Genomic DNA, 21049 nt, shown 5'->3' with positions numbered 1-21049 from the left:
CCCGTTGCCAAAAACGCTTCCTGGCCGAGCGAGTCCAGCTATAAAACCTTCTTCTACCACCACCCCACCCCCCCTCCTTCTCCTTCTAACCTAACATTACAAACCCGAAGGGGCCCAGTCGGGCCTAACTGGAGGAAGGCAGCTGCTTCGCCTTATACCCCGACATACGCGCGTGCAGTTCAGATAGAGTAGAGCTATATGGGAGCACGTGAATTCATTAAATTCCCCCATGAATTACGAGAAGACAACTGAAAGCGTTATACGGTCGTACCAATATGAAGATTTAAGGTTAGAAATAAGGTATAAATAGGGAGAACAATGTAAATGGTATTAAAACCGATGTTTCTTAGATTTTTGGGAAATTTATATTTTTTGGAAAAAATCTCCATTCAAGAGTAAGAATTTTGGCGTAAACGAAGTGCCTCACAGAACTACAAAATTCTGAAGCTATAGATGGTTTACCCAAAAGGCCTACAGAAAATGTCTCTCTCTAGTTTAAGCTTCAGTGCAGTGTTGTCAGGCCCTCTTGCGAGTCAAGTTGGTCAAGTACCGAGTTAAACTCTTTCTCTATTAAATATCCTGACTCACCAACGTCCTGGCAACACTGGAGGAACGACATTGCTCAATTTACGCAAAATATGAACATTAGAAAAAGCGCTGCTCTATAATAAAATAAAAATGCTTCCAAACTCTTTCAATATCAATATTCATTTTAAATATTATCTAAATTCAATAGGAGAGCTATCCAGGCGTTCCCAGAGGTTCACCTACGAGATATATCGAGGGATAAGCGGTGGCCGGTCTTAGCGACTAAGCAACGGCCAAAGAACTTCTCTTTTCTTCCGCTCCCACTAATGAAAGCTCGTCCTGGGCCTGGCGAGTTAAATTATTAGCGGTGGTCCAAGCTCTGAAAGAGAGAGAGAGAGAGAGAGAGAGAGAGAGAGAGAGAGAGAGAGAGAGAGAACCAGAGAGAACCCACCGTACTATCATGGAGGGCTTGGAAGGTGGTGGAAAAAAATCACGCTCGGATAGCTCATCCCGCGCAGTGCAATCCCGAAATATTTTTGCTAAGGGATGATGATGATCAGAGTACTGCAGGCGGAGGGAGTGTGGAGGGTTTGAGTGTAGGTGGTGGTGGATCAGTCCAGGGATAATTGCCTAATTAACGGACGGGTCTCGGGCAAAGACTAAGACGTTTCTTGGGACAACGTTGAAATTGGATTGGCGCTAGGGTATATATAACTTAAATTTGATCCTTATATCACAACTAAAGAAGATATGAATTTTATAAAATAAAATAAAATAAAAATAAATTGTACACCGGTGTATTGCGGGTAAATGTTTTACAGGGGCTCATAGAAAATACATTATCAGTTTTGCCCCTGGAAGTTCGGCATACCAAAAATGTTTTATTTTCTAGCAAATAATTAAGAAATAACATCCAGTAATATTTTCCTTAATTTACGGATCAAGGTCTCAATACGATAGAGTGATAAAATTAAGAGTGGTTTTTCTATCAAAGAACTGAATATTTTCAACCTAATTACGATATGTATAAAATATATGGAGCTTGAAAATAATGGGACACCCTTGACCTAAAAAACCAAAACAAAAAAAACCAAAGAAATAGAGTAGAAAACTGGCAAGGCAACGCAATAATCCTAACTCCATCTGGAAACAGCGGTGTGAAACGAAACGGATCGATTCTCCAGAAAATTACAGGGCAGAAGAAAAAAAACCCAAAAGATTCTGTCTAAGCCATAAACAAAATAGATAAATATTCCATGGAGCATACATACTTCCCTGTAGGCCAAAAAAATATACCTAAAAATATAGAACAGGGACACGCCCATTTTTTACTATGATACCCAAAAGGTAGCAATAGATATACTAACAAAGTAAGAAGAAAAAAGTCACTAAGCACGTTACGTCCTTTCTAGACTTAGGGATATCGTTAGGAATAACTATTCCATGAAGTGTTAGTCGCCATTTTTCAAAATGCTTTCATACAGAGTTTAATATTCTTGGGTTATCCGAATAACTTCTGACCGCGAGTCAGTAGGGAAAAGACTAAACTCTCCTCTAATGGGGATTTAATCTACATTGCGCCAATCACCATTAAAACGCGTCGCCTGTCAACTTAAAATGCCAAAAGCTACAAAAAGTAGCTGTTAATAGACGACTAGTCGACAATATATTCAGGATAACTTGACAAATTTAATAGTGGCCAAAAAAAGAGAGTATCATATCTCAGCCAGTGTTTACGCGATATAGAAAATCTACAGAACATTATGAAAATAAGGTATGAGATTACAAAAGAATTAAGCTCTCTAGGGTTGTTCATAAATGTTCTTTCTCGATTTTGACCTACACTTATAACACCGTTGAATACAAAATCTTGGACATAATCATATCAAGGACTAAAGTGATAGTTTAACATTGAAAAGATTGAAATGCAACGGAAGAAATCTTTCGGATTTGGTAGCTTAAAAACATAGAGAACAACGCACCCAGACATGACATATAGGGAGAAGTTAGAGGAAGAACCCTGTGTATGGTATATGTGGCTTCTGGGCAGTAAAAATCGTTGACTAGGGGTGCTGGCTTCATCGATCGCGAGGGTTCGGCGTCAGATGGTGCTGTTCGCTGCCAGGCCCTCACTGAATCAATTAGGGAATGTTGGATGTAGAACTCGGAACGTATAGAGGATGCCATACCCTATCCGCCCACCCCCACCCTAGAAATCTAGCCTAGAAAATGCTCAAAGCAAAGGACGTTGTAGGGGTAGAAATCGGCCAAAAGAGAGCGAGAGAGAGTGAGAGAGAGAGAGAGAAGAGAGAGAGAGAAAGAGAGAGAGAAGAGAGAGAGAGAGAGGGAGAGAGAGATAGAAAAGAGAGACAGAGACGTTGGTGTCAGGAACGAACACCGGTTGGGCCTTAATTGCGCCCCAAGGGGGATGACATGCCTTACACTACCCATCAAAGTCACCTACGACTGGTTCAATGGATTAACCAGGGTTACCCTACCATTGGCAAGGCTTACCACTGACCCAGTTACTTCTATACTAGCCAACGGACCTGGGAGTGGACCTTTGAGATCTATTCGCGTTGTTTTCGCTACAAAATCCACTCAATCTTACTTTAAAGTCGAAATTACGTATCTATATAAGTTCAGACTTAACAGACTGATATCAAATATGTATACTCCGAAAACCAAGATATATACCTGATTAGTCCGGAACAAAAAGGCGTTAATTTTTAATAGCGTTGGAAAAAAACCAAAAGTAGCAGACGGAACTGAAGTTCAGTCTCATTCGAAATTTAAATCCATTCGTTCGGAATTCCAAATCTGGGTTCGATAATATATAAAAGGTGCGTTCACTAACGCTCAACAGCGCCTTGAATTATACCGGTATTCGGGCAAACGAAAAAATGAGGATCAATGGTTAAAAGTCACTGAGCTAAATCCGGTCAGGCCATACGTAGAATTGTTTAAATCCCACTAAATTCCCCGCAGAATTCAACAGAGACAGTCGGAAAGTAAAATGATCACGAGGATATATCCTCTACTAGAGATTAAGAATTAATTCCAACTCCGAAACCGAGGGATGCCTGGCTAAAATCGTCCAAAATCCGAACTACCGTACTCATCCTCCATTCCAGCGCTTTATTTTTTCATCCTATTCAATCCCGTAACGTCCATTGGGCAGTTTCCATGGGCCCGGAGGGGAGGTAAGGGTAAATGAAGCTGGGACAGTTTAGATCAGTTCAAACAGAGGTTGCAATACGCGTTCATAGTAATAGTAACGCCAGAAGTCTTCAACTTCGTGGTAATCATTTCTAAGTTTTCCGTTGTTCAACCATTCTTAAGATGACCAACAAAGAAGTAATTTTTGAGGAACACACGCAGCTTGAAATTAAGAATGACCTTGATATACTACAATTCTAACTAGTTATTCTTCTACCTAGGTTGCTGTATCGACAATGCACCCAGGGTTTAATTAAAATTATATAATGAACTTGGGTTTGAAGTAATATTTTAATTTCAAGTTACAGACTTCGCAGATCCCCTTAGATACGGGGGACCTGAGATCTACAGGCGTTGAAAACTGCGTCTGACACAGACTGTAGAAGCTGGAATAGCGTTATCGGGTAGGAGGTAGGTTGGCGACAAGGGTCGAAGAGAGTCCAGCAGGCAGTGACAAGACAGCTCCTTCTAAAAATCCCAACACCAGCGACCTAGGCAGGGTCCGAGAAAAGATTCGGGGAGGGGAAGGAATGGAAGGAGAAACAAGGGTGGACGGATTTAAGCCTAAGAAAGAACGAAATGTCATGTCTTAAGGGGTAGAAGAATAGCCTGGGTACATACTCTTACTTAGCTACCATGAACCAACACCCTCCTCCTATCCACTAAGAGCCGATTACCAAGTTGTAGGGGCTATAGGTATAGGGGAATGCCTTACACGTTCTTTTTTTAACTTCCCGCCTTCCATTGTATTAATTAGGTCATGTTGGATAGGAATGGACTAACCTATAACGTAACGTAACCTACACCGGAAAACAGTATCTTCACTCTCTCGGCCCTCGAGGGTCTCTCACTCCGCTTCAAAAGAAATATAGGTAGAAAATCAGCAAACGTTAATCACTTTGGAGAAAAACACGTTCTGTCTAAGATGGAATTTGGTAGTGAAGTCAGTTCAATTCAGGTTTGTCTCTAATTTTTCTATTATTATTTCCTTGTGGTTTAAATTTGTGGTAACCCTTCAACAAGGTGATTAACACGAACTGAAACCTCAAAAATAAATTTAAAAAAAAATTAAATATATTCCAATAAAAGAAAACTACGCCCAAATATTTTTAAAACAGTCTAATTTCCGTCATAAGTATAACGCAATTACCTAACGCTCCCAAGTTCCGAAAAACAAGAAAAATGGTTAATTTAACTGCCTACACGCGAAGTAATAAAAAAAAATATTACAACTAATCTTATACCGGAAGTGGGAAGGACGTTTGTAAGCGTGAACCTTCTGTTGTTTGGCGAAAATAAGAATAAATTTCAAACCAGAATCGAACGAGACTTATTACGAAACGAAGAGGAAGGAGAAAACTAATGGAAGTTGGTTGGGTAAGGGCAAAGGAAACCGCCGGTGAGAGATTTGAAAGTGCTCATTGGGAAAGAGTTGGGAGAGGATCCAATACTTCATTCATTTGAGCGTTCTTATCACTTATTGGTCGTGTGCAACGTCGGTAGTGGTCCGGAAAATTTGTCCAGTGTTAACGTGTACTCGTTCGAAAACAAGTAGTATAGGGGTAGATGGGAACCGTCAAACTGTTATTGCTTTTATACGACTAGCAAAATTTCGTCTTTGAATTCAAAGTCACCGGTATTTCCGGTTGGTTTTAGACTAGTAAGGGATATGTCATATATAAGTCGATGAAAGTGAACTTTTCAGAGTCCATTGTCCACGTTTCTCAACGTAATAAAGTCAAAGGTAGGAGACACTTTGATTGTCTCTACATCCTAAGCATTCAACTCATTCGGTCACGCTGACTGGGCCGGACTTTTAGAAAGATCGTTTCCTGAGGCGGACCAGAACGAAGGGTATCCCGGCCGTTACTAGTACGGTTTTGCAGGCTCCTTTTGGGGGAAAACTTGGCAATTTTCGGGACTACTATTATCCCAAAAACGTGGGTTAACCAGAAGTCACCATCTGTCAAATTTGTGATCGTAATATGCTATACAGATTTCAAACTCTTGTCATGGCGAAACATTGACGTGGGTCTGATTAACGAGGAAATTTTCTTAGGAACTTAAAAACTGGGGGGAAACACATCGAAACTTACAATTTTGAATTCATTCACTTTTACTACCGGCTTTAATAAGGGTAGGTCTATACCCTCTGACCACTTTCCCACTCTAGAAAACCCATTGGGGAGGTCCTAAGGGGACAAAAATGAGAAGACGGGGTGGGGGGAACAGAAGGAAGGCGTATAGCGCACCTGAGAAAGGGAAGGATGGACCGCCGGTAATGGACACTGCGGACCCGTGGCAATTAACGATGTCATTAGAAGGTTGTGGGTTGGGCGGAACTTGGATTGGGATGTATTGGAACCGGGGGGTAGGCAAGGGGGTTGATTTGGACGGCGCTTATCCACGCGTGGACGCGTTTTCCATGGAAATATTGCCCTATATTTCCTCTTAAACTGTTCGCATTATGATTTTAATAATTTTTCTTTGTGTTAATAATGTTCAGGGTCGTCTTAACTGCATTACAGGACCCGACGATGTTCTTGGGGATAAATGTCCATCTTACCCAATGGTCAAGACGTCACTGATCATGTTTCTATCACTTTGGCAACAATACTGAAAGATGACATTCCTATATAAACGATCTTCAGAATCTGGTCAAGATAAGCTCGGCCTTTCAAGGTTACGAGTATTTAGTATTTAGGTTAAAGGTCAATCTATCTTAAAAGCGTGTATAGTGCGAACAGGAGGTGGCGTTATATTTCTTGCCGGGCATGTATACCGGTTCCTTTGATAGAGTCGAGGGCTCTTTCGTCTCTCCCTGCGGGTTAAAAGCTCCGCGGGCCAAAACAGTTTTCCGTTCATTCAAATTCACCGAGGAAATAGGTATAGGATTGAAGAGGAAAAGGGGTAAGGAATAAGGAAGGGAACTGGGTCTATCTTAGAGAGATCCAGAGGAAAGAGTGCGTGTGAGAGAGAGAGAGAAAGATAGAAACGTAGGCTGCACTAGCAGTGGCGCCCCTATGCATTATTCATGTCATTACTTGTCGCGGCGCGAGCTAAAATAGAGGAAGAGTCTGGAGAAAGAATTTAACGGGAGGCTTAAAGAGCGAATGAGAAACGTACCCTTCTCCTTCCCAGCAGCCTCTTGGTAAATAACTCGGCCTTCTCTCTTATATCTCTCATTGGGACCCAAACGAGTAATGCCGTTCAATACGGGTGAAGTAGCTATGATAGAAAGCTTTTTGCGAACAGGGGTTTTTCTGATAAGTCTGCCAGTCATACCATAAATTAAGGGTCAAACTGGGTTGAAATTGTCAAAGATCATGGGGCCAACAACATTTACTTACGGAGATATGCGCTCCCAAGCATTTATTGGCCCCCTAAAACAAGGAAATAGTCGCGTATTGTAGCAAGACACGTCAGCCTTCAATCTAAGAACGATACTGAACCTTTATCTAGAAAAAGTGTACTATTAAATGAGTGGTAGAAGTGTGCGTACGCTGCTAAAGTAAAGCTAATTACTCCACGTGTCTTATTACAATTTCATTAATTGTTTTAGAGGCCAATAAATGTTTGTAAGCCCATATCTCCGCAACTAAATGTTACAGACACTTTAAACTAAATTTCACCCAAATAACACCTACCCTTTAATTTATGCCAGACTTCTGTACACGTCTCCATTTCATTAACACGGGTTTCTAAGACCCACAGTTAGAGAGACAGGTATACCAAAAGATCTAAAACTTCCCCAACTAAATTAAAATAACTAAAAATAAAAAATAAAAACAACTCTTCATCCCTTTCTCTCAATTCAACATGACTACATCTTTGGGACCTTTTCTGGCACACACAGATCTCTCTATTCCAGGCAGGAGCTATTCCTAGCTTCTTCGGAAATGGAAGATGGTTCGGATAACGGGCTTTATATTCCTAAACCTAACCAAAAAGAGAGAGAGAAAATCCTCCTTCTCTAGCAAAAGCAGCAGGGAGAGGTCCCCGAAATTTAAGATCCAAGGTGAAAAAGAGACCCAGCCAGCAGTCTCGAGTATAAAAGTACAGAGGCGGGAAAAGGAGATTTTTCCCGCCAAATTCCCTTTAGAGAATAGATATTTAGGTGCGATGGTAACGCGAGAGGAGGGTAACCCCTTGAAGAGAAGGGATATATTTAGAGGGTAAGCCGATAAGCAAAACGCCGGACAAACTATGCCTTAAAACAACTTTTAATTACTTAGGGGGGACCCGGCATATACTTTTCAAAAACTGAAACCCCTTTCGCTCTAGCTATAGCTGACTAAAAATTTTTAATGATCCTTTAGTTAGAAACATTCGATACTTTTTCCCACGGTGTTTTCGACTTAAGTAAATTAAAGAGAAATTATCGAAGAATATGGTATCCCCAATTAACTAGATATCCCATGCAGCACCACCCCTAAAACTTTTCGTTAGACTTTGGGGTACCGTATTCCCTTGCCCAAACACAAAGTTAGTTAAAACTTCGTTAGGGGATACTGCATGGGGCCCCAATAATAAAGGGATTAGCGAAAAACTTAAAAAGAGTTTGCTCATTTTCGATTATACTTTATATACAATTATACTCTACAACAACACTCGATGTATTTATTATAAATAAATAAATGTTATTTAGTAAACAACGCTAATTAGGCCTAGAGAAAGTTGTTTTTTGTAGTTTTTTCCCAAAACTTGGTAAACTTCAACATTGAGCCCATAGAAAATGTATGAAATTACTTAAATTATACCTTCACTTTGGGAAATCTTCAAAGCTATACTAACTTACTAACTTATCGAGTTCTAAAGGTGCAAAATTATTATTTCAACGGCATTAATTACCCAGTGATAGCCTTAAATAATGAAAAAATAAATGAGAAAGCTTTGGGAAACAAAATTCCCCTATAGAATCGTCAGTAATTCGTAAAAATTAAGTCCCATCCTCTAAAAATTTGGTCTAATCCCTTTATAGAAAATACGAGCCTCTCTCTCTCTCTCCTCGGAGCTTAAAAAGTGAGAAGCGCGAGAGAGAGAAGTATATAGTCCTACTACTGTGGAAGAAAAGAAGGGATGGAGATAATGCAAAGGGAATTCCTGCATGGGGTTTGGCCCCCTCATCTAGAGAAGAAGACTGTGGTAAAGAGAAAGCGAGAGAATAATCGCGTTAAAGCTTGCCCATTTGCTTAAAGAGCCCAGTCAGGGGTTGGTTGGATGGTTGGTTTGTGGGGCAATACGAAAAAGCCAAACAGATAAGATAGTTGTGGTAAAACATTTCACACTCTTGAATCGAAATCGAAGCATTTTTCTTGGATCATATTTCAACTATAAAAAAATTATCTACGGTATCTGAGCAGGAACCTTCAGTAGACACGACTTCACCGGGCACTGATCGACTTTGGGTACCAATCCACTGTGGGATACTGACCACTTCGGCCACTGACCATCTACGAAGATTGATCTTTTGGGCACTGACATTCAATCGCTCTACCAACTGAGCCACGATACACGATGTTTGAAACTCTCCGAGATAATTTAGTTGTGAATTTAAACTAACGAGCTTAAAACAATTTCTCCGCACCCACGTGGTCTCGAACCTGGGGCCTTCCGCGTATGAAGCGGGTGAGATAACCACTACACAGCAGATTCATATTTGCAAATGCGTACCGTTTGACTAAATCTTATTTGAATTAAAAACTAACTTTGTTAAAGAATACATATTTTCCATCATTTTGATTATTATTCTACATGCAGGAAAACATCTTATCTAAGACGGAACTGTTTCCCAGGTACATTTTTTCTTCGCCAAGGAGGCTTCTACATTGAAAATCCTAAACCATCTCGCCTAGAAAAGCCTATGGTACAGGGTTAATGAGAGCCTGATGCCTAGACCCATTAAAGGGGGGTTTCCCCCAAATTTCTCTAATTGCTGGACTCAATAATTAAATATGAAATCCTGGGTACCACCACCACGCTTGAGCGTAAAGGGTTAGAGTAAGTGAGGGTGAGAGGGGTGCTACGGGAGCTCTGGGTTGTCCCCTTTCCTCACCAGGCAGGCCTCCTTCGGACCATCCGGGGGTACCCTTACCCCTTTTCTTCATCATTAATTACTATAAAGCGGAAGCCGTTCTCTAGCTTTTCAGAGAGGACTGCATCGCCAGTGGAGAATTTAATTAACACCACCTTCAAGCCTCTCGCGCTACTCTGGCTTCGTTCGTCGTCGTCCGCTAAGCGAAAGCCATAGAGGGACACGCTAACTTTTCTCCGGGGGCACTGATGGTATAGCCGAGTAAAACTAAAAGAGAGGGGCCTACTACCCCTGGTTTACCCTAAAACCAAACGAAAGTGACTTTTATTTACCCGCTAGAGTTTTCCAGAAAACCACGCAGCCAGCCTCTAGAGCTGCTGAAATCCGGACTAACCTTTGTCAATTAGTAGGCGAGATGGTTAAGGGAGTGTACACTTATCTAATAGTACACTTATTTGGAGAATCTATGGAGTAGATAGTGTACAGACAAGTGTAACCAGTCATTTGTGAGTTGCTATTCAACCGCTATCCACAACAGACTGAAAAGCTTGCAGTTCCGAACCCGAGATTCTCCCCAAAACTACTGGCAACCCTGAAGTTAAGAAACGTGGGACGAAATTTCTCTTGCCTATCTCTATCTATTTTTTCATAGAGGTCAAAATGTCACCTAAAGACTGGCATGGTGGTGACATTGCAAGCTTGAATTGAACCATAAAAAGATCTTTCTGCAAAGACATATTATAGTGGCCTAACTAGCTCATTTAGGTGGTGGCAAGTACTACGTAAAAATACGGAGAAAACGCGTTGCCTCCTCCCTGAGCGTTCTTGATTTCTCCCTAATTAATTACAAGCGCCTAACTTTTAAGGACGTTACGATAAATCAATGCGAGTCCTTTATTCCCAGGATAGGGCGTCCCTATCCCTACCGTACTCTACCCTACCATCTCACTCTTTTCCCCTTTTGTTCCTGCACTGAAGAGAAAAGCCGCAGTGGAAAAACAGCCCTCGCAATCATCTACTTATTCAAATTCTTAATTTTATAACCAACTAACGGCGAGCCCGCGTCCCTCAGGGTTCTTTTCTACCATCTCAGGGAAAGATGGGACCTCACCCTAATAAGATTACGGATTTTACTTAATGCCTTAGTGGCTTACTAAGCAAATATTCGACAACCTAACCACCCAATTTTTAATGAAAAGTTGGGTGCGCGCATTTTTGGAAATTAAAGACCCAAAATTGCACCAGTTTCAGATTTTCCATTTTCAAAGGGGGGGGGGGCATAGAAGTCTTAAATTTCTCCAAAGTCGTCTAATTGTTGCCAACTACTTAACTATTAAGTTAACCAATATTTAACTACAATTGGTCGTTTTTTTTTAAATCAGGGTTGCAACATATTTTCCATTTCTAAATTCCCCAACTGAATATTATCCATGACTTTCACATAATTTGTAGAAAATTGAGAATATTATGGCTAAAAACGATAGCCCTCTGAAGGAGCCATTTCACATCCATTTCCGATATATTATAGCAACCCTGCACTAAATACTTCCACACACCAGCAAAATTACCAATTTGTGAAACACCACATTGTGGTTACCATTCACATTGTCACAATTCTTTCACAAAGCGTAACTAAAACATCGCGAAAAATTTCCATTGCTAAAAAAAATAAAACTCCCAAACCAAACTGAAAAAATTACTTTATTACTTTAAATTAATCGTTCCTTAATTAGGGTTTTCATAATACATTAAATTTCAAAGGGAGGGTGACACAACGCCTTACTAAAACATGGGAAAAATTTCCCTTCCAAAAAAAAACACCAACACAAACTGAAAAAATTATTTTATTGGTCCAAATTAATATTGTTCCTTAACTATAATTACGGTTGGCCTTATACATTAAATTTCAAAGGAAGGGTGACACAACGCCTTACTAAAACATGGGGAAAATTTCCCTTCCAAAAAAATAAATAAATAAATAAATAAAACACCAACACAAACTGAAAAAATTATTTTATTGGTCCAAATTAATATTGTTCCTTAATTATAATTACGGTTTGCCTTATACATTAAATTTAAAGATAGGGTGAACAGTTTCCAAGAGTATTTATTATTTTTGAGTTTAAGCTCTTTTTAGTAATCATTTAGTATTTAAGAATTAATATTTTTTTAAACTAATTTAACTCTTTACAAAATTAAATTAAATTAGTTTACTTAAAATAAACCATTGTAAATGTAAGTCTTAGTCTTTGGAACTTAAGACCCAATAAAAACAAGTACTTTAGTAGCAGTAGTTCAAATCTAAAAGAGCTTAAACCCCATATATATATAGAAAATATACAAAAAAAAAATACTTACTAAACATAAATCTAAAAATATAACTAATTAATTATTTTAATCAAATATATTACAACAAATAAGCACTTATAATATACAATTAAAAATAATTAAAAAAAAACAAAAGATTGATCAATTTAGGCACTGCATAGTTTGGTTGTACCCAATCTAACAGAGGACTAGACAAGATTAATAAAAGATAAGATAAGATAAGATAAACATTTAACTATAAAGTATAATATTATAAACCCAAGGGAGGACTTCAAAAAAAAAAACAAATAAAAAAGTTCTATGATACATTATTTGAATTATTTCACATGGCAATACATAAAAGAGTAGACAGACGTTTAGTCGTTTACATCATTTAAACCTACCTTAATTAATAATTAATTAATTAAACATTTGATTCATTTAAAACTCGCAGCAAAACTTTATAATTGGTTGGAGAATTGCTTTCAGCCCTTTTATATTAAATTAAATACTGAAGTTGAAGGTCAAGGGTCATTTAATTAATTAATTTTTCTTCTTAATCAATTCACGTGTGATCCTTTTTCATTAAAATTTATTTTTAATAAATTCCATCTTCAATTTTAAAATAGAAAATCTTTAGCAGCAACAGCTGGCGGTCCATGATGATAATTTGAATTATTTTTTTTTAATATAAGTCAGCTATGCATTTATTTGTTTGTTTGTTTGTTTGTTTGTTTGTTTATTGGCAAAAAAAAACAGGTAATCTTCAAATTTAGAAAACCCTTTCTTTACAAATCAGGAATGGAATGATCCATCAATTTCTTTGCCAAAGATGACGACATACTGGGATAAAATTTACAAAGATTATTTTAATATTTCCGTGATTATATTCCATGAAAATGTGTTGTGTATAATACGTTGATAGTGACACCCAAAACTTACCAGTGATGTGATGAAAGGAATTATGGGAAAGGTTATACTTGAAAGCAATTGCCAAAAACATGAAAAAGCATGTTCCAATGACATCGCAATGTCTAACCATACTAGTATATCATGATAAAATAATCCGCGATTTCTAACTAAAAACACCAATGTACCAAAAAGCTACCGTGAACAATGAACTAAACTAACTAAAAACACCAAATGTACCAAAAAAACTACCGTGAACAATAAAAAACACCAAAAATGCAATAGAAAGTTACGCATTGTGAAACAAAAGTGAGTAATGTGAACAACACGATCAAGTTCACACAATACTATGCTATAATGTTACTTAGAGTGAAAAATTAATTCCCACATTGTAATAAAGATCACCAAAACAAGCAAATTGTGAAACAAATGTGAGTAATGTGAACAACATGATCAAGTTCACACAATACTATGCTATAATGTTACTTAGAGTGAAAAATGAATTCCCACATTGTAATAAAGTTCACCAAAACAAGCAAATTGTAAAACAAATGTGAGTAATGTGAACAACACGATCAAGTTCACGCAATACTATGCTATAATGTTACTTAAGAGTGAAATATTAATTCCCACATTGTAATCAATCAAGTTCACCAAAACAAGCAAAAAAGTGCAAAGTTTGATGCACAACTACATCATGGTTACTCTAAAGAAAGCTAGAAGCTCATGAAGCAACCACATAAAAAGGGTTCAATGGATTAGAAATAATTATATTTAAAACTCACTGTTTCATCATGTGCTCAAAGACAAAAGCCGGCATTACAGTGACAGTGATGACATTTCCACCTTCATCAATGATATCATGAACTTGCTTGTCCTTCAATCCCACCACATTTTGTCCATTAACCTCCAAGAGGTAGTGGTCAATTAGAAGTCCATTACGAGCGGCTGAGGAATCTTTCACCAGGGAGAATATTTTTCCATTTTTGAAAGCAAAACCAATATTGCCAGCACTATCTTTGTGCATAGTGATTGTGCGCTCAAAGGGACTGAAATTAAACACGAGGATAGGGTTGCCATTAAAATTTTGATATACTTTTAAATCCTCAAGACTTTCTTTGGCCTATTTTTAAATCCCCAAGACTTTTTAGGCCTATTTTTAGCTCCTCAAGACTTTTTAGGCTTATTTTTAGCTCCTCAAGACATTCTTTGGCCTATTTTTAAATCCCCAAGACCTTCTTTGGCCTATTTTTAAATCATCAAGACCTTTCTTTGGCCTATTTTTAAATCTCCAAGACCTTTCTTTGACCTATTTTTAAATCATCAAGACCTTTCTTTGACCTATTTTTAAATCATCAAGACCTTTCTTTGGCCTATTTTTAAATCATCAAGACCTTTCTTTGGCCTATTTTTAAATCCTCAAGACCTTTCTTTGGCCTATTTTTAAATCCTCAAGACCTTTCTTTGGCCTATTTTTAGCTCCTCAAGACTTTTTAGGCCTATTTTTAGCTCCTCAAGACTTTTTAGGCCTATTTTTAGCTCCTCAAGACTTTTTAGGCCTATTTTTAGCTCCTCAAGACTTTTTAGGCCTATTTTTAAATCCTCAAGACCTTTCTTTGGCCTATTTTTAAATCCTCAAGACCTTTCTTTGGCCTATTTTTAGCTCATCAAGACTTTTTAGGCCTATTTTTAGCTCATCAAGACCTTTCTTTGGCCTATTTTTAGCTCCTCAAGACCTTTCTTTGGCCTATTTTTAGCTCCTCAAGACTTTTTAGGCCTATTTTTAGCTCCTCAAGACTTTTTAGGCCTATTTTTAGCTCCTCAAGACTTTTTAGGCCTATTTTTAGCTCCTCAAGACTTTTTAGGCCTATTTTTAAATCCTCAAGACCTTTCTTTGGCCTATTTTTAGCTCCTCAAGACTTTTTAGGCCTATTTTTAGCTCATCAAGACTTTTTAGGCCTATTTTTAGCTCATCAAGACCTTTTTTGGCCTATTTTTATATCCTCAAGACCTTTCTTTGGCCTATTTTTAAATCCTCAAGACATTCTTTGGCCTATTTTTAGCTCCTCAAGACTTTTTAGGCCTATTTTTAGCTCCCTTATGCTCACCGATCTCTAACAGCCAAGGCAATATTCTTGGGATCACTCTTTCTGATCAAATCATGGACCTTATCCATGCTGTATCCGGCCACCACTACATCATTAATGGTGAGAATTTGATCTCCAAATCGTAGACCGGCTAATGCAGCTGGGCTATTAGCTTGCACCAGTACCACAAAGACACCCTTGTTGATTGGCTGCATCCTCATACCAACTTTCCCACTACCATCCTTGCAAAGATGAACCTCCCTAATTCCATGAGTAACCGCTGCTCTTTTCAAACCCGCTGATTGGCCAGAAATAGGTGCAACCATCATGTTATGAGGAGAACTTGTTGGAATAGCAATGGCACTCTGAAACGGTAGGGAAAAGGTAAATTGTTGGCTTATAGGTCAGTTTGAGGTCATCGTGTAAAACCCATCTTACAGGAGCAGGGACAGCAACTGCATTTGATTGTTCAACAAATTGTAGAGCTTCGGGAGATTGCAAATTGAGTCCCATGTATTCATCTAAAGAAGGATAAAGCGAAGATATTTTCCCGGCTGATTGACTGTTGTAAGGTTGTACGGGATAAGGAAGAGCTTCTTGAGCTACAGGAATGCTATTCAATGCCGGAGCGTGAGAATATTGGGCCTGTTGGCTTTGTTGAGCCGTAGCCATTTTGTGCACCTTCATATCCTCTAATGATGGATATAGAGACATGTTTGCAGTTTTTACGAACAATCTCTGTAAAATTAAAGGATGTATCTTGCTTAGAATAGTTTTCTCCCCAACCAGTACAGAACAGGATGTCAGGCTGCGTATGTCAACAAATTTTAACATCTGCCCGAGTTAAAAAAAACTCCCACCACCTCATAATTCCAGTTAAGTTTGAAATACTTCTAGGAAGTAAGTTACTTCCTAAAAACCAGCACCCAATTGTCCCTTAAACCTAACCTAACCTTAAAAAAAAACTCAATTCCGTCATATCCCTACTATACTTTGAAAATAATTACGTCTAAACATAGTAATTAACAAAAAAAATTAAGAAAATTTAATATTTTTAAGGCCCCTACCATGAAACTGCGATTCAACAGAAAAAAACGAAGCCAAGGCTTAAGTACAATATTTTTTCTTACTCACTTCCTTTGTTGACTTTAATAAAAATTTCTTCCAAGCCTAAATACTACTTAAAACTATTAAAATTATTGTTCCGTAACCATAAATTAACTAAACGTGATTAATGGCGTCCGATTTCGGGCTTAAGAACAAAGAGACTGATCGAAAAAATCACTCGTCCCACAAATCGTATTCGTAACTAACAAGTTGCAACTTTTTATTGACGTAATAAAATTCACGTGATAAACTGATTACTGATTGGACCTTGAATGACGTTAGGAATGAGTAATGCTGACGTCACGAAGTTAGTAACCAATCGCGAGCCAATGTCGTAATGCCACCAAAATAGAGCCAAAAACGCGGAATTTTTGAATTTCACGTGGTTTTTTTTTTTGTTTTAAACGCCGTTTTAATTACATATTTTAAACATTTATTAATTTAGACAATTAATGGACAAACACAGACAAATTAATGCTGTTTTATGTGAGAAATGACAGCTTCCATCCCCACATAATCTAAATAAAAGACATTCATGCATTTCCACCACCAAAAATAGACCAAAAAATAGATATAAATTACATACCATATTCTCTAATTGAATCTTGATTATGCCAAACTGAATTTGAGGGATTCCATAATTGTTGTTGTTGATTTTTATCACCTTGATGTTCAGAACGACCTGGTAAAAGTCTTATTTGTGGGCTTCTTTCTTTTGAATCATCGCTAATTCTTAGTTTTTGAAGGCTTAGGCTTACACTACCCTAAAAACATAATGAAGCCAAATTTCCAGTATTAATCGCAGATTAATTAATTAATCTAATTGTTTCTTACTCTTGAAGTTGCCTTATGACTAGGTCTGGATATTTTATCTTCATTCCATTTGCAAAGACTTTTAAAATCAATTTCTTTTTCCCCATTCAAATCTTTCAATTCCGTTAAACAAATATTTATCTTATTGGCCAATAGTATTTGACAGACTTCCGATTGGCGTAAATTTTGGGGCAAAAGATGATTACGAAAACTGCAACCCTTTTGAGAAAACCCCCCCCCCCATTAATTAAATACTAATTAATAAAAGAATAATTATAAATTATAAAACCTACAGTATCTAATTGTAAAGGGTCCATTAAGTTAAACTTTGTGACCTTATGACCGCAACAGGGGAATATCCCGGTGGAATGAGAGGACATATGTTGCTCCTGTGAGCTTTGTAAAGAAGGTTCTGGGAATTGCGCTGGTTCAGGATGATATTGACAAAGAGAGTACTCTTTGCAAGCAAAAACTTTTTGACAAGTGCAACATGGCAAACTGTGAACTGTCCCCCACATAATCCAATAAGTTTTTTCCCAGGTTTTAAAATCAGTGTGAATTGATTGTAAATATTGAGATTTGCTCCATGTATGATCACTATCAAATCAAAAACGTGATCATTTTTGTCACAATTAGCCTTATTCCTGATCAGCGCCACCTACCCATAGCGGCGACTTTGAGAACTACTGTAAGCGGCAAGCCAATTAGATGTCGCTAAAATCTGGTGACGTCACTGACTGGCACTGTCGGGGGTCTTACCAAAAATGACGTCACCAGATTTTAGCGATATCTGATTGGCTTGCCGCTTACAGTAGTTCTCAAAGTCACCGCTATGGGTAGATGGCGCTGATCAGGAATAAGGCTAATTGCATGATTTGAGCTTTCAAAAAAGATGTTCATGTCTCACATTTTATGATTGTATTGAATCTCCCCAGTTTTGTTTATCAATGTTCTAGTTGGCGTACATTTAACATGATTTTCAGTGTCAATTGTGAACACTTTCTCGCAGAGTTGACATTTTCTTAGTTTAGGGGAATTTAAAAGTTGTTCCGCCAGTTTACGAAAGAGTTTGGATTTAATTTTATCGTGTGGGTCATCTAAACATGGGATTTCATTGGGTTTGAATAAAGAAGCTAGCCTTCCAAGTAAGGATTCGTTTAAAAGGCTAATAATTCCAGATAATGAAAGGAGAAGGGTCATATTCTCGTGACAATATTCCAAACATTTATCAACAAGGCGATTCATTTGTAGAAATTCAGCGGAAACCAACATGTGAATTGCGTATTTTGGCTCTAATTATTAAACTTTAAGTTATTTATAAGTTGATTGATTTGGGTATTAACTTAACGCGACTTAATTACCAATGGCAAATTTTTCTTGTTCAACTTCATCTTTACTGGCAAATAAGAGAAGTCGTTTGAACACCTCAACATCGCAATGAACTGAAAACTGAACTTCACATTCCTCTTCCGAATCTAGAAACTTTTCAAAGTAGGGCATTTCTTTTAACAAAAGATGATGGGGACATAAAAAGGTGTCCTTTTTCTTTCGCGCGTCATCTATGACGCAAATTGTTACTTCCTTCAATCTAATGAAGATAAGGTCTAATAATGGTGGAGGCCTAATTATATGGAATAGATAGACAATAGAATTACTTTGTAGGTGGGCTTTCAGAATTTTTGGACTCTACACCCAATTTTTTGGAGGGTTCCTGTTCGTGAATTACTTCCGATGGTTCAATTTCCCACCAATGTCCTTCAGGTTTGATATCATGGGGTGAATTAGTGGGCTTATCACTAATATCTTCAACGTCAATGAAACTGCTTTGGGATTCCAAAGATTTAAAGCGTTGCAATCCTGATCTGACTTTGTCAACATTTTTGCTGGCTAAGTAGGCAAGCAGATTGGTTTCTTGAAGATTCTTTAGTGTTTCTTGAAACTAATAACGCGTAAATATTATGGCAAACGGAAGGAAAGAAAGAAAGGTCCTGTGGTTGTCTTATTTGACAAACCAAGGCTTAGCAATTATTCTAAGGTGTTGTGTTATATTTACCTCGTCTCCATTCGTTTCTCCCAAAACTCGAGCTAAACACGATGTTTGATGATTTGTTTGTAATACGGTTCTTGTCGCCTCAGAGTTTTTCGATATGCTTTTCAAAATAAAATCAGCAAATTTTGAAACTGGGCGATCATTGCCGCTCATTTTGATTTTTGAATTTGAGAAAAGATTACATTGGTTGCCATGGAAACGGTGTTGCGCGCGACTCATTGAACTGTTCTACGCGTGCGTTATCAAACACGTGAATAAGCAGACGATTTTTTACCCTGTTTTTGAAAGAAGAGGAAAATTAATGATACTCATCTAGATTTTAATAATTTGAATTAAATTATAATGAAAATGACCTCGAATTCCAACTTGGAATGTGTGAAAGCAACGATGCTGGATCGAATAGGTAACAGTGGTGCGCATTTTAAAAGCCAACAGATAGGGGAAAGTGATTTATCATATCCTGAGAAAAGAGCCATTGCTGAAGAACTTCTAGCTAGAAGCAATGTATTGTTTCTACAACGATTCCACAAATTCATGACGTTAGATGACCTTTCTTATTTTGAACCTGAGAGAAACGACTATGAAGTTGATTTTTACCTGAAAGAAATTGAAAAATTAAATGATGGGAAAACAAGCAATGTTACAGTCAAGAATAGACGTTATGAAGCTTTACAGAGGTTAATTTCAAAGGGAAACTACTTTTCCGACCATGAAATGAGAAATAGAAGCCCTTATTTGTACGAGCAAATGATAGGGCAATACCTAACAGATGCGGAGAAGCGTGAACTTGAAGAGGAACCTGAAGGAGCCACGTAAATTAATCCATTTATTTTTATTAACATTATATCATATTAGTTCAATCCTTCCCATAGATTTTCAGCATTTTTGATGAGATCTATTCAAAGAAAACACGAAGAAAATCACATGAAAGAGGAAGAGTTAGCAGATCAAATGGCCAGTGATGCTTACATAGATTCAGATAAATCAGAAAAAGATGAGGATGAAGAAGAGTCTGAATTAGAGAGTGAAGATGAGGATGGTTCTGGTAAATTCCAAGGTTTTAATTAAATAGATATTTATTGTTAATATAGCATTCTTTAAAGGGAATAAATCCAGTTCAATTGACACTGAAGAGAAAAGCAGACTTCGTGATGAGTTCACAAATATCATGTATCAACAATTTCTGTCTGGGAGAGATGACTATGATTATGGGTAAGACTGTTAAGTGTTAAGTCACATATTAATTTGTTCTATATTCATCTTTAATTTTTTTTTAGATCTGTTGATAATAACGAAGATTATGATAATCTTAAAATTAAATCAGAAGATGAGGAGGAAAAATATTTTGATTCAGATTAAAAATTCATAATAAATTTATATGTATCACTTGACATCTTGTTTTGTTTTAAATATGTATTATCAATTTATCATCTTGTAAATAAAAAAAATTGTCAAAACCTTTTATTTCGACTTGCCTTTCTTTTGTCTTACAAAGCTTTTTTCTGATAATATAAAAAAAAACATTTAAATTGGTTTTATTATTTAAACTGAAAGACAGACATACTTTTACGCATTCATAAGCCACCCTCGTAATGAGTGAAACCCCTGTAAGGTAGCTTTGCCCTGAACACAGAAGTGCTGCGGGTTAAACATTTCTACAGGCGCTTAATAGGAAAAGCATTGATTTTAAAAGCCCCTAAAGATTGGCTTCACCTCGTTAGTTTTGAAGGCTTTAAAACGTTATAATAATAACCCTAAAAATTAATAAATACACTACAAAAATTAAATTTAAATGTAATCTAACAATTAATAATTAAATAGGTCAAATTATAATTATTCTTAGCTAAAGAAAAATTTCTTTTAAATAATTTTCGGTAAATGTAAATTTCTTCAGCAACAAAAACATGAATATCAAGTTTCAATTTCTTCAAAATCAGTTTTGATAAATTAAAAATAAAAAGGACAGTTCTTGGAATTATATCTAGAAGAAGATAG

The 21049-nt window shown here is 37.3% G+C and overlaps 3 protein-coding genes across 5 annotated transcripts; 1 reads left to right on the top strand and 2 right to left on the bottom strand.

Annotated features, from left to right (window-relative positions):
- Window positions 1-11779: 11779 nt before the first annotated feature.
- On the bottom strand, window positions 11780-16391 carry LOC149717791 (syntenin-1-like). Of its 2 annotated transcripts, none has more exons than XM_089840714.1 (5): window positions 16215-16391; window positions 15523-15820; window positions 15106-15449; window positions 13783-14046; window positions 11780-12931 (listed from the first exon to the last, which is right to left on the bottom strand). In XM_089840714.1, exons 2-5 carry the CDS (start codon window positions 15796-15798, stop codon window positions 12877-12879), a joined length of 939 nt encoding a protein of 312 aa, XP_089696840.1. In that variant the 5' UTR covers window positions 15799-15820; window positions 16215-16391; the 3' UTR covers window positions 11780-12876. The 2 variants fall into 2 exon arrangements, with proteins under 2 accessions (XP_089696840.1, XP_089696839.1); XM_089840713.1 differs by having other exon boundaries at window positions 15523-15822; window positions 16219-16390.
- Window positions 16387-19268, bottom strand: LOC149717790 (SANT and BTB domain regulator of class switch recombination). Its single transcript, XM_089840712.1, has 8 exons — window positions 19058-19268; window positions 18660-18943; window positions 18366-18592; window positions 17912-18296; window positions 17298-17601; window positions 17026-17223; window positions 16778-16955; window positions 16387-16709 (listed from the first exon to the last, which is right to left on the bottom strand). Exons 1-8 carry the CDS (start codon window positions 19205-19207, stop codon window positions 16663-16665), a joined length of 1773 nt encoding a protein of 590 aa, XP_089696838.1. The 5' UTR covers window positions 19208-19268; the 3' UTR covers window positions 16387-16662.
- Window positions 19269-19300: 32 nt separating this feature from the next.
- Window positions 19301-20518, top strand: LOC149717789 (coiled-coil domain-containing protein 97). Of its 2 annotated transcripts, none has more exons than XM_089840715.1 (4): window positions 19301-19866; window positions 19927-20099; window positions 20146-20266; window positions 20332-20518. In XM_089840715.1, the coding sequence occupies exons 1-4, from the start codon at window positions 19397-19399 to the stop codon at window positions 20411-20413; spliced, it is 846 nt and encodes a 281-aa protein (XP_089696841.1). In that variant the 5' UTR covers window positions 19301-19396; the 3' UTR covers window positions 20414-20518. The 2 variants fall into 2 exon arrangements, with proteins under 2 accessions (XP_089696841.1, XP_089696842.1); XM_089840716.1 differs by having other exon boundaries at window positions 19302-19866; window positions 20158-20266.
- Window positions 20519-21049: the final 531 nt, after the last annotated feature.

Source organism: Phalangium opilio, unplaced genomic scaffold (genome assembly GCF_054372755.1).
Source record: "Phalangium opilio isolate 3A_F unplaced genomic scaffold, DU_Popi_V2 ptg000003l_1, whole genome shotgun sequence".
Taxonomy (NCBI): domain Eukaryota; kingdom Metazoa; phylum Arthropoda; class Arachnida; order Opiliones; family Phalangiidae; genus Phalangium; species Phalangium opilio.
Note: the sequence above shows the minus strand (reverse complement) of the source record. Positions and strands in the feature narration are given on the sequence as shown.

Bases quoted from the DNA above. Each gene is read 5' to 3' on its own strand.
- LOC149717791 (XM_089840714.1), bottom strand. From the start codon at position 15,798: ATGTCTCTATATCCATCATTAGAGGATATGAAGGTGCACAAAATGGCT. The intron at 15,450-15,522 runs GTAAGATGGGTT...CTACCGTTTCAG, and splicing joins CAGTTGCTGTCCCTGCTCCT to AGTGCCATTGCTATTCCAAC. The intron at 14,047-15,105 runs GTGAGCATAAGG...GTTTAATTTCAG, and splicing joins GCCTTGGCTGTTAGAGATCG to TCCCTTTGAGCGCACAATCA.
- LOC149717789 (XM_089840715.1), top strand. From the start codon at position 19,397: ATGAAAATGACCTCGAATTCCAACTTGGAATGTGTGAAAGCAACGATG. The intron at 20,100-20,145 runs GTAAATTCCAAG...TTGTTAATATAG, and splicing joins TGAAGATGAGGATGGTTCTG to CATTCTTTAAAGGGAATAAA. The intron at 20,267-20,331 runs GTAAGACTGTTA...ATTTTTTTTTAG, and splicing joins AGAGATGACTATGATTATGG to ATCTGTTGATAATAACGAAG.
- LOC149717790 (XM_089840712.1), bottom strand. From the start codon at position 19,207: ATGAGCGGCAATGATCGCCCAGTTTCAAAATTTGCTGATTTTATTTTG. The intron at 17,602-17,911 runs GTGAGACATGAA...TTGATTTGATAG, and splicing joins ATTCAATACAATCATAAAAT to TGATCATACATGGAGCAAAT. The intron at 17,224-17,297 runs GTAGGTTTTATA...TTTTCTCAAAAG, and splicing joins ACCCTTTACAATTAGATACT to GGTTGCAGTTTTCGTAATCA.